We start from the raw sequence: 11,502 nt of genomic DNA on the forward strand, positions 1-11,502 counted from the left end.
CTTCCTTGTATATAATTTCATAATTTTAAGATAAGCTTTTATTATGTACCTGATTTCATTGTATTTCAAATATTTATTTATCTTGTATGCAATTCTTAGGGAAAAGTTGGTTGTTTCCCTTGTTTGCCAAGCTAACATTTTCTATTTTGAGGACATGAAGGAAATGAATTACTCAATAAGTCCGGGTGAACTAACATAAAAATAGAGTTCTCAGATGTATAGGAGTAAGAATTAAAAGAGTTGCAAGAATAGACCATACCTAGGCCTAAAACCTGGGTCTGCCACCAGGATGTAGTGACTAAAAAACAAGCTTACAGTACCCCATACACTGTTATATTCTGTAAGACTGAAATTCTAGCGTAGGGTAAAACCAAGATGGGGTTTTAAGTGAGCAATGGGTATGGTGACAATTTTTTAAAGGAGTGTAGTTTTAATTTGAAATTTTAATGCAAATTGTTCCTTTGAATATATAAATTAAGATGTAAAAAATCAGATTTCATATTCTTGAAAAGCACTAAAATATGTTATTATACCCCAAATATTGGTATTTTGGAACTTGAGAGCACAGTAACTCAGAATGTCAGTACATGAATGAACGTCTGGAAACATACTCAGTCTAAACGTAATTAAAAAGGTATTGCTTTATTCTCCCAAATTTTACTAGTAAAATTTTAGAAGTTTGATATGTAGTGCAGGAATAATATTTCTCAGCTCCCTCAGTTGCTAGGTTGTTTTTGCCACTACTTACTATATTGTGCATGAGATACTAAATAGTATATACTTGTTCTTGACTAAAGCGGACAGAGACAAAGATTTTGGGAGTGGTATGTATCTGTATCTATCTGTCTGGAGGAGGAAATGGCAACCAACTCCAGTATTCTCACCTGGAATATTCCATGGACAGAGGAGCCCCCCAGGCTATAGTCTATGAGTCACAAAGGGTCAGACATGACTGAACGACTAACACACACACACACACACACATGTGTGTGTCCTGATAGAAGATGATTTATCAAGGAAATTTTTCCATACCATTTGCCTGTTGAAGACCCAGAATTAGTTATTCTTTTCCCTCCTGCTTGCAAAATGACCACCTTTTCTCCCAGACCCTGCCCTTTGTAATATAGAACCAAGGCAGCCGACTCTCGCAGTGCTGACGTTGTTTCCCTGAGGTCTGCCTTTAATGCCCCAGTGCAGTCTGTACATCTCACACCTCTTGAGATACAACAGGAAACGCATTTAGCATTTCCCCTAAAACAGAACACAGAACGCCATCCTTCCAACCTCGAAGATTAGTTTCCTCATCAGACATAAACATACCACCAAACCAGGGCCCCATATTTTATGGGGTCATTTCCTGAGGCTGGAAAAAGGATGGTGTGGACTTGTGCCCTGCCTGGTAAAGGCTTCAGTTTGAAAGTGACCCTTTCTGTTCACATTTATTGGCTAGAACAAGTCCCATGGCCCACTTAACTTCACAGAGGAGAGGTGCAGTCTTTCCTGTGCCTCCAAAAAGGAGGGAGTTAATCACAGTGAACAACCTGGATGACTACCTGAGGAATTGCCTGATTAAGTGGTATTAGTGGTCATTTCCCTATGGCTGTAGCAAACAGCAGAGATGTATGGGAGACAGGTCAGTCTTCTCTCCATCTCTCCCTCCAATCCTGTCCTCTCTGAAAACAAATTCAGGTGGTTATGAAGTAGTAGAGTGCACAGGTAAGCGTAAGTTAATAATAACATCCAGGCCTTGGGGGTTTTGTACAGGTGTAAGGCATTTGCTTTCCTCTGCACTGAACAAGCTGGATTGTTTCTTCACCTTGGACATCAAAGAGATGTAGGGCTGGAGGAGCAGGAATGAGAGGGAGCAATGCCCTAAACATCAGCATCTGACCCCGAGAGCAGCCCCAGCAGCAGAGGTGATGGAAATGAGGTATCAGTGGTCAGCCAGAGCCTGGGCAGTGGACAGAGCTGAAAGGAGTCAGGCTGACATGGGTGTGGAATGGTGAAATCTAGTTGTAAGCTATGATGAACCTAGACAGTGTATTAAAAGGCAGAGATATCACTTTTCTGACCCTGTAGTCCATATAGTCAAATATGGTCAAATGTCCATATGGTCAAAGCTATGGTTTTTCCAGTAGTCATGTATAGATGTGAGAGTTGGACCATAAAAAAGGCTGAGCACTGAAGGATTGGTGCTTTTGAACTGTGGTGCTGGAGAAGGCTCTTGAGAATCCCTTGGACTGCAAGGAGATAAAGCCAATCAATCCTAAAGGAAATCAACCTTGGCTATTCATTGGAAAGACCGATGCTGAAGCTGAAACTCCAATACTTTGGCCACCTGATGCAAAGAGCTGGCTCATTGGAAAAGCCCCTGATGCTGGGACAGGTTGAAGGCAGGAGGAAAAGGGGATGACAGAGAATGAGATGGTTGGATGGCATTTCTGATTCAATAGAGATGAGTTTAAGCAAATTCTGGGAGATACTGAGGGACAGGGGAGCCTGGCTTGCTGCAGTTCATGGGATCGCAAAGAGTCGGACATCACTGAGTGACTGAATAACAACAAGAGCATCCCCTGGGGATTTTGGGCTTCAGTGTGGACAGGAAATCTCCTAATAATGGGAGGTAATTAAAGCCAGAGAAAATTTAGTCTGATGAATGCTGGCTGAGCTGAGTAGAACTCCCAGGCTAGCGGGCCCTAGCAAAGTACCAGTTACATTAAAAAGAATTAATGATAGAAGTTGATAATTGCACTGTGGTTAATATGAGAATATCTGTATTGGGAAAGGACATACTTCTCTAGGGAAAAGGCCTTCATATATGTAACTTATCCTCAATATGTTGAAGAAAGAAAGGCTGTGTGAGTTTTTGTGTGCGTAAAGAGAGAAGGCATGCATGATAAAGCAAATTGGGTAGAATACAAACTAACAGGGGATCTGGGTAGAGGCTATATGTGTGTCTTTGCACTGCTCTTATTTTCGCAATATTCTGTAAATTTTCAATTATTTCAGCCTCCAAATTAAAACCGAATGACATGACAGTGTGGCGCATGTCATATTTCGGGTGACAAAGTCCCTATTAGGCCAGGGGAGTATCCGTCAGCCTTGCCTGGGGTGGGGGTGTCAGGGAGGGCTTCATGGAGAAGTTTCCGGAGAGACTGGAAGGATGACAACCTGATGGAGGTGTGTGAGGCCCTGGGGCATCTGACCGAGGTGGGAGCAGGACAGGCTGCAGGGGAGAACCCTGAGGTCCCGTCCATCCCAAGAGTCTGTTACGGACAGGAACACTGTGTGTGCTGTGACCCAGCAGGGCTCGCCCTCCTCATGATGAGTGTCACCTGTGTGACCAAGACTGCTGCCTCCTGCCCCTCCAGACAGTTACACAATCCTTCTCATTGCTGGAGCCGAGGCTTAGGAACCTTCCAGGGAAGAAAGCCCGAGGGAGGGGCTTGCAGCTCAAAGTGGCCTGGGATGGGCAGGGCCCACATGCTTTGCTCTCCCCATAAAGGCTCAGCACTTCACTCATGTCAGGACTCTCTGCAGAGGCAGTAGCTCTGAGTCTGCACCTGGCAGGGAAGTCTCAGCTCCTGGCATCTGCAAGGAAGGAAGGGGATAGCTCTCCGTGCTGTGAGGAAGCTGAGTCTGAGACAAGATCCGAGTGTGTGGGGAGCCACGATGCCAGCTCAGGTCTGATCTTGGTCTCAGGGATGCAGAGTTTCAGAGAAAGGAACCTGTGGGCCTCTAAGGATTTGAGGGTTGGATGCTGCTGCTGCTGCTGCTGCTGCTAAGTTGCTTGGATGAGGTGGGGTCTATTCCAGGAGGTTCGAGAATGCTCAGAATCCCGTCACTTTCCATTTGAGGTTTCCATATGCAGAAAGTTCAGAGATCATAATGGGAATATGAAAAACGATGAATCAGCAAGGGTGGAAGGGAGAGAAAGAATGAACCCGCCAATGATGTTCTGCACCTGCTTTCTTTAGGGGCCAGGTGCCAGATTCTGCCTCCTGCTGTTCCTCTCTCTGGCTGCCAGAGGGCGGGGTGCAGGTAAGTCACTCAGGAGCAGCAGTTTCATGAGCTCACCCAGGTGCACAGCGGAGCAGAGGGAGTGGAGCTGGGCTGGATGCTGAAGTCCTGGCCAAGAGTGGAGTCGTGGAGATGCAGAGAAGCCGCGCTTTGCAGCCAAATTGAGCTGTGGCCTAGTGTTGATTGCTGGCCTCTCTGGATGTTTGGTCTGAAGCTAAGCCCTGTCCTGGGGCCCCAGTCTGTGTCTCTGTATGGCTGAGGGGGCTCAGGGGAGTCATAGAGATGAAGACTGTTTTCTTCTAGCTGCTTCTGCTCCCGTGGCCTTGGCTTTGGGATTTCCAGAGGGTGCTTGGTGGTCAGGGTTGTGTCCAGGGAACATTCTTTCCTAATCCTCATCCTCACAATTCCATTTATCACAATAGGCATAAAGAGAATTTTCGTGTTTAATTAGTTGTGGAGAAGAATGCAGGTTGAGTTAAGCCTGTACTAGATGGTGGCTCAGCTAGTCTTAGCAGAGAAGACACTGACCTCGGGGCCTGCAAAGCCCAGTGATGAGCCTGTGAAGGAGAAAGGAGCTGGGAGTCAATGACCGGGAAGGGTGGAGTGAGCCGTGCAACACTATTAATGAGAATTATCCTCACATCCTCCACAGCGACCCATTCTGTTGGGAAGTTCTGGGGGAACAAAGCCTGTGCCCCTTTCCTGTCTTTCCTGCCCAGAACCTGCAAGGAAATCAAAGAAACTTGCCATAGCGCAGGTGGTGAGTAATAAACAAACTCAGCGTCCTCTCCTTTTGACCCCTTTTTCGCTACAGATCCTGGTCATGGAGATCAAAAGGGGTGTGCCTACCACTCGTGTCGGCTCTGACTCCAGGTTCCAGTCTAGGATATTTCCAGTGGGAATTTTGAGGCTTTTGGGTCCATCTAGTTGTAGGAGACATGATTTTCTGAACACAGGGAGAATGTTTCTGGTGTTCCTGGTGACTCTTAGTTTGGCAACCAGAGCTCTGATGACTTAAGATTTTCTCCTTGTAAGTAAGCTAAATAGTTAGTCTGCCCCAGTGTCATAGATTCTGGCAGGCAGAGACATAGTCCTTTATTACTCACTAACGCAGAAGTAGCCAGAGCATCAGCTTTTTCCTGTGTTGTTTCCCTGGTCCTGTCCCATCACAGTGATGTGAAGAGGTCCAGGAGATATCTGCACATGTAATTTGTTTGCCAAGCAGCTCATAAATTGGAATCATCAAGCAAGTACAAGTCTTTTCTGATATTACAGCTTATTTTCTTTGGGGCTGAGTATGAGGAGGAACTCTGCACTTAGGGAATCCGAATCTCATAATATGGGCAGTGACCATGCCTGCCCTTAGCTCTGAGTTGCAGAGGCCACATCCTGATGTGGACTTGAGATGTGGTCAGGTGCTCTTATCAGGCCTCGGGTGGTCAGAAGGAGGCTCTATCCAGAGGGAGATACCATCACTGTCTTCTTGGATGTTTGCTTTATAAAGCCTTTTTGAAAAGGAAGCCTGGAACTAAGGCAATCAGTGTTTCTGCTCTAAGATTACCCACAGAGAATTGTCGTCAAGAAATGGGTGTGTGTAGGAGCCTTCAGGATACATTTCTGACTTCCCAAATTCTTTCTGGTGATGGGGTCTGACAGGGATTCCCTGTTCTCGGACAGGGGGTCTCTGGGTTGGTTCCCTCTGCAGATGGCCTGTATCACCTCCGCACTGAGAATGGTGTCATCTACCAGACCTTCTGTGACATGACCTCTGGGGGTGGTGGCTGGACCCTGGTGGCCAGCATCCATGAGAACAACATGCGTGGGAAATGCACGTTGGGCGATCGCTGGTCCAGTCAGCAGGGTAACAGGGCTGACTACCCAGAGGGCGACGGCAACTGGGCCAACTACAACACATTTGGGTCTGCAGAGGCCGCCACCAGCGATGACTACAAGGTACTGAGCACCCAGGTGGGAAGGATGGGGAGCGGGGTGTGGCTGGAGCAGAGCATGTGGAAGGGAGGGCGGGAGACGGGGAGCTGCAGGTGGGGCTGGAAAAGAAAGACAGAAGCCCACGTCTTGAATTACAGCTTCCTCCCACCAAGGCTGTTTGGGTGGTGGGGCCTCATCGTCTGCTGGAGGAGGTTGGGTTTCTGAGCACTGCTGGGCACCTGGCCTCCTGAAGTCCACAGCTCTCAGCTCAAGTGAGGGTTGTGTATGTCTGTCTTTGGCTCGTGGCACCTCCCAGGTCAGTAAGGCTGAGTGTGTGTCCCTCTGCAGAACCCTGGCTACTACGACATCCAGGCCCAGGACCTGGGCATCTGGCATGTGCCCAACAAGTCCCCCCTGCAGCACTGGAGGAACAGCTCCCTGCTGAGGTACCACACCAACACGGGCTTCTTCCGGAGACTGGGGCATAATCTCTTTGGACTCTACCAGGTACCTGGAGCTGCTGGCTGGGGGTTGGGGGTGGTCTTTTGGTGAACAGAGAGCCAATGTTTTGGGTGGGGAGTAAGTCTGCTCTGGTCATTGCACTAAGAGGAACCTCTGCTTGGCTTTCTCCTACCTCTGGGTCCCTGTGAACTAGTGTGCTGCCTCTCAGAGGAACTGTGAGCCAGGAAGCACAAGAAGCTCCGGGGAAGAAGGGAGTGGGTAAAGAAGGAGAAAAATAAGGGTCTTGAGGCTGGTCAGCTTCTGAGCTATGAGTAGGGATGGCAAAGAATCCCTATCATTCAGACTGTTGTCTGAATAATGCTGCCTGAGGCGTTAAATCCTCTACTTCCCAGTACAGCAGTATCTCTACTCTCCTCAATCTGTATTTTCATCCCTGTAGAAATTCCCAGTGAAGTATGGAGCAGGGAAGTGCTGGACTGACAACGGCCCAGCCATTCCTGTCGACTATGACTTTGGTGATGCTGAGAAAACTGCATCTTATTACTCACCAAATGGTCAGCGTGAGTATCTGCTTCCAAACCCAGCCCTCAGTCCTTTGCTGCACTCTTGGGGGAAGGGCAAATAACAACAATTAATGATTGCCAGCATTTATGGAATGCATATCAATACAACACACCAAACTGTTTTCTAGAAACTTGACATGGTTTTGTGTCATTTAATCATCCTGAAAAATCTATGGAGTTAGAATTACTGTCCTCTCCATTGTAGAGAACATAAAGCCAGACTTCTTAATCAATATACTGTGTGACATAATAGTTACACAAAAAAGGCAAGCTAATGTTCCCAGGTGAGAACTACTTGGAAAGTAGTGAGAAAAATTTGTTTTTGTTATGATGGATAGCTATTATTTGAAAGAAGACATTTTTTTCAGCATGATAAAACAGGAGATGTGGGTTTGATACCTCAGTAGGGAAGGTCCCCTGGAGAAGGAAATGGCTACCCATTCCAGTATTCCTGCCGGGAAAATCTCTAGGACAGAGGAACCTGGCAGGCTGCATTCTGTGGCGTCACAAAGAGTCAACCACGACTGAGAGACTAACACTACTAAGTTAATGTTTGGTGGGAAAATGCGAACCATCAGTTTTTACATTTACTGTTTCAATGAGAGCAGGTATGGTAGGTAGGGCAAATAAAGTCATGGTAATTGGATGAGAAGTGTGCTAGCAGAACCCGATGGCCACTTCTGATCATTGCTTATTCCTGCTGGACCTCTGGAGGTCTTCTTGCTGATCTCTCAGTGGACTCTAATTTCTCCTATGAGCCCTAGGCAGACAAGTGACTCTTGTGAACATAAGCCTTGGTCTTGTTAGCTCAGATGGAAGGAGGTTCCCTTCTAGCCAAATTCAGAGCCAGGATATAGCAGCCGCTGTCCACAGAAGTGCTGGGTTTCATCCCCTAAGCTTGGAGTCCTGGGCTGTAACCTGACCTGTTGATTTAGGCAATCCCTGGGCTGGTCAAAGGGAAGTTGTTTCCAGTTCATCTTTTGAATACTTAGGCCTTTCTCTGCCTCTCTTTTCCAGGAGAATTTGTTGCAGGATTTGTCCAGTTCAGGGTGTTTAACCATGAGGGAGCTGCCAATGCCCTGTGTGCTGGGATGAGAGTCACTGGCTGCAACACTGAGTTAGTGAGTTTAGGGATGATCCCTGGCTTGTGCGTGTGTCTACGTGTGCATGGGAACACTTGATTGGGATGTTTTAATGTAAATCTCCTTGGCTTGCATTTTATTCTTTTGCTGGTATTTTGTGGACTTACTTTTTAAATTGTTACTATTGAGGAGCCTGGTAGGCTGCGGTCCATGGGGTCGCGAAGAGTCAGACACGACTGAGCGTCTTCACTTTCACTTTTCACTTTCATGCACTGAAGAAGGAAATGGCAGCCCACTCCAGTGTTCTTGCCTGGAGAATCCCAGGGACAGGGGAGCCTCGTCTATGGGGGCTTCCGTCTATGGGGTCTCACAGAGTCGGACACAACTGAAGCAACTTAGCAGCAGTAGCAGCATTGCTTTTAAATTGAGATTCAATGGACATAAACCATTTTATTAGCTTCAAGTATATAACATAATGATTCTATATTTTTATGTATTTTGAAATGATCATCACAGTAACTCTAGTCAACATCCACCATCACAAATAGTTTCAAATTCTTTTGTCTTGTGATAAAAAATTTTAATATCTACTCTGTTCGTAACTTTTCAGTGTACCAATCAGTACCAATCAGTATTATTAACTATAGTCACTATCTATACTTTACATCCCCAGGACTTATTTTATAACTGAAAATTTGTACCTTTGTCTAATGGATATAATTTCCTGTATTGAAGTCCAATTTATCTGTATTCTCGTGTATGATTAGTACTTTGATGCTGTGTTTAAGAAGTATTTTCCTATGTCGAGATCATGATGCTATTCTACATTCAATGTAGAAACTTTATGTTTTTATTTTTTCCCAGTATTGAGAAGAGAGCACTGTAGTTGTGGTTAGTGGAGACTGTCTCTGAAGGACATTTATGGCTGGGGGGCAGGAAGAAGAGAGAGTCAGAGCTCTAAGAACAAGAATATTCATTCAGTACCTTTTCCTTCCACAACTGTCAGTCTGAGAAACGTGACCCTGAAGTCAAGGACATCTTCACTTCCCCGTTCAGTTACCAGTTGTCCATTTCTCGGTCGAGGTGTGATAGCTGTGTCTTCATGGAAGGGTCCCTAGATTATGATTTGGGGGATGATGCAGGTGTGGGCTCTGGGAGTAAGGTGAGACGTGTTCCCCCTACACTGGCTTCCAAGGAGCCTTATCTTGCTCATTAATGCTGATTTGCATGTACCCTTGCAAGCACTGATCCCTTAAAAATACATGCTAAGGAACCTACAAAGTGCAGCTATTAGAGAAGCAAAGCTGACAGAGTCATCCTAAGGAGCTCAGACTGAGTGGGAGAGAGATATAAATGCACGATTGCAGCCTCATGTGGTATCGCCTGTGGTAGCAACATAAACAAGGGGCTCCGGGAACACAATACAGGAACTGCTACCTGTACGAATGGCACACAGTTGATTCTGAAGGAAGGTGACATCTTTGCTGAATGTCGAAAGATGTGTGTAAAATTCAATAGGCAGCAAGGGGCAGAGTAGTGTCCTTGAGCATGAGTGACTGACATGTTCAAAATCACTGGGATTTAATAGACCATGGTGTGTTGAGGGGGCAGTGAGCTGTTGTGTAAATTGTATCATGGTATGCACATGGTGTAGAATCAAGAGCTGATGCTGGAAATACTTGCAAGAAGTAGGGCAAGGAGGGGCTTTTGAATTATGTTCAGGACACAGAGTTTATGTTATAGGTGATGGGACACCTATAATCTGATGTTAGGGGACACATCAGAGGAGTTTGAACAGATTAGTGACCTGATCATTCAAGAGCAGGGAAATGAGTCAGTGAGACCATGCTGCTGCTGCTAAGTTGCTTCAGCTGTGTCCGACTCTGTGCGACCCCACAGATGGCAGCCTACTGGGCTCCTCTGTCTCTGGGATTCTCCAGGCAAGAACACTGCAGTGGGTTGCCATCTCCTTCTCCAATGCATGAAAGTGAAAAGCGAAAGTGAAGTCGCTCAGTTGTGCCCAACTTTTAGCGACCCCATGGGCTGCAGCCTACCAGGCTCCTCCGTCCATGGGATTTTCCAGGCAAGAGAACTGGAGTGGGGTGCCATTGCTTTCTCCAGTGAGACCATGAGGCAGGTACAGGTAAAGGTACAGGTGTGAAATACTGAGGACCTGAGCCAGGGTGGCTTTGATAAATTTAAAAGAGCAAGCATGGATGCCTAGACAGTGAAATCAGCAGTTCTTGATGATTAAATGAACGTGGGGCATGGGAAGTGAAAGAGGCAACAGACTTCAGGGTTTTGTTTTGGGTGGTTGAGTGCTATCAATTAAGATGGGTGACAGGAGGAGAAATAGATTCAAGGGCAGCAAGAGAGCGAATTAGTTTTGTTTTGCTTAAGTGGAGTTTTAGATTTAGTGATATGTAGGTGGAGACATTCACAGGGCAGCTGGATATGGGGTTTCAAGCCCAGAAAATACCTGGCTGGTCATTCAGATTTAGGAGTGTATCTTGGCAATAGGTGATTATGCTGGTCCTAGCAAAAGGCATGGGAGAAGACAGACCATCATCAGGAGAGTGAGGTGTGGACAGAATTGTGAGGAATCAATAGCCTTTAGGGGATCCATTGAGGAAAAAGCATGGTTGAGGGGGTCTGAGAATAAGCATGAAGGAAAGTAGAAAGGAATTCAGGAAAGCATGGTTTCAGAGTCCACTGGAGGGAAAGGTTTTTTCAGGGGAGGGTTCAAGGCAAGTAGGAAGAAGACCGCATTTACAGGGGGTTTGACCATTAAGAGCTCCCTTGTGTGTCCACAGCCAACCCCTTGCTGTGTCTTCTCTCTCTGCCCCCCAGCACTGCATTGGTGGAGGAGGATTCTTCCCAGAGGGCAATCCAGTGCAGTGTGGGGATTTCTCCTCCTTTGACTGGAACGGATACGGAGCTCACCGGGGTTACAGCTCCAGCCGGGAGATCACTGAGGCAGCTGTGCTCCTGTTCTACCGCTGAGAGCTGTGTGGTGTGAGAGAGGAAGCCAGCTCCTAAGCCCAGACCCTCAGAGATGGAAAAATGGAATGCTAACAAGGAGGGGAAGGGAATAAATTACATCACTTTGTGCACTTTGTGACTCTCAGTTTCTTTTATTTTTTTTTAATTTTTATTTTTTTTTTAATTTTATTTTTACTTTATTTTACTTTACAATACTGTATTGGTTTTGCCATACATTGACATAATCCACCATGGGTGTATATAAGCTCCCAATCCTGAATCCCCCTCCCACCTCCCACCCCATATCATCTCTCTGGATCATCCCCAGGCACCAGCCCCAAGCATCCTGTATCCTGTATCGAACATAGACTGGCACTTCGTTTATTACATGATAGTATACATGTTTCAATGCCATTCTCCCTAATCATCCCACCCTCTCCCTCTCCCTCAGAGTCGAAAAGTCC

General features: G+C 46.3%; 1 protein-coding gene across 1 annotated transcript; it reads left to right on the plus strand.

The window, feature by feature from the left end:
- Positions 3,530-11,169, plus strand: LOC102180092 (intelectin-2-like). Its single transcript, XM_018046598.1, has 7 exons — positions 3,530-3,684; positions 3,978-4,041; positions 5,726-5,973; positions 6,298-6,456; positions 6,851-6,971; positions 7,992-8,091; positions 10,907-11,169. The coding sequence occupies exons 1-7, from the start codon at positions 3,673-3,675 to the stop codon at positions 11,073-11,075; spliced, it is 873 nt and encodes a 290-aa protein (XP_017902087.1). The 5' UTR covers positions 3,530-3,672; the 3' UTR covers positions 11,076-11,169.

The sequence above is a fragment of the Capra hircus genome, chromosome 3, assembly GCF_001704415.2.
Source record: "Capra hircus breed San Clemente chromosome 3, ASM170441v1, whole genome shotgun sequence".
Taxonomy (NCBI): Eukaryota; Metazoa; Chordata; class Mammalia; order Artiodactyla; family Bovidae; genus Capra; species Capra hircus.

Bases quoted from the DNA above. Each gene is read 5' to 3' on its own strand.
- LOC102180092 (XM_018046598.1), top strand. The intron at 4,042-5,725 runs GTAAGTCACTCA...TTCCCTCTGCAG, and splicing joins TGCCAGAGGGCGGGGTGCAG to ATGGCCTGTATCACCTCCGC. The intron at 6,457-6,850 runs GTACCTGGAGCT...TCATCCCTGTAG, and splicing joins ATCTCTTTGGACTCTACCAG to AAATTCCCAGTGAAGTATGG.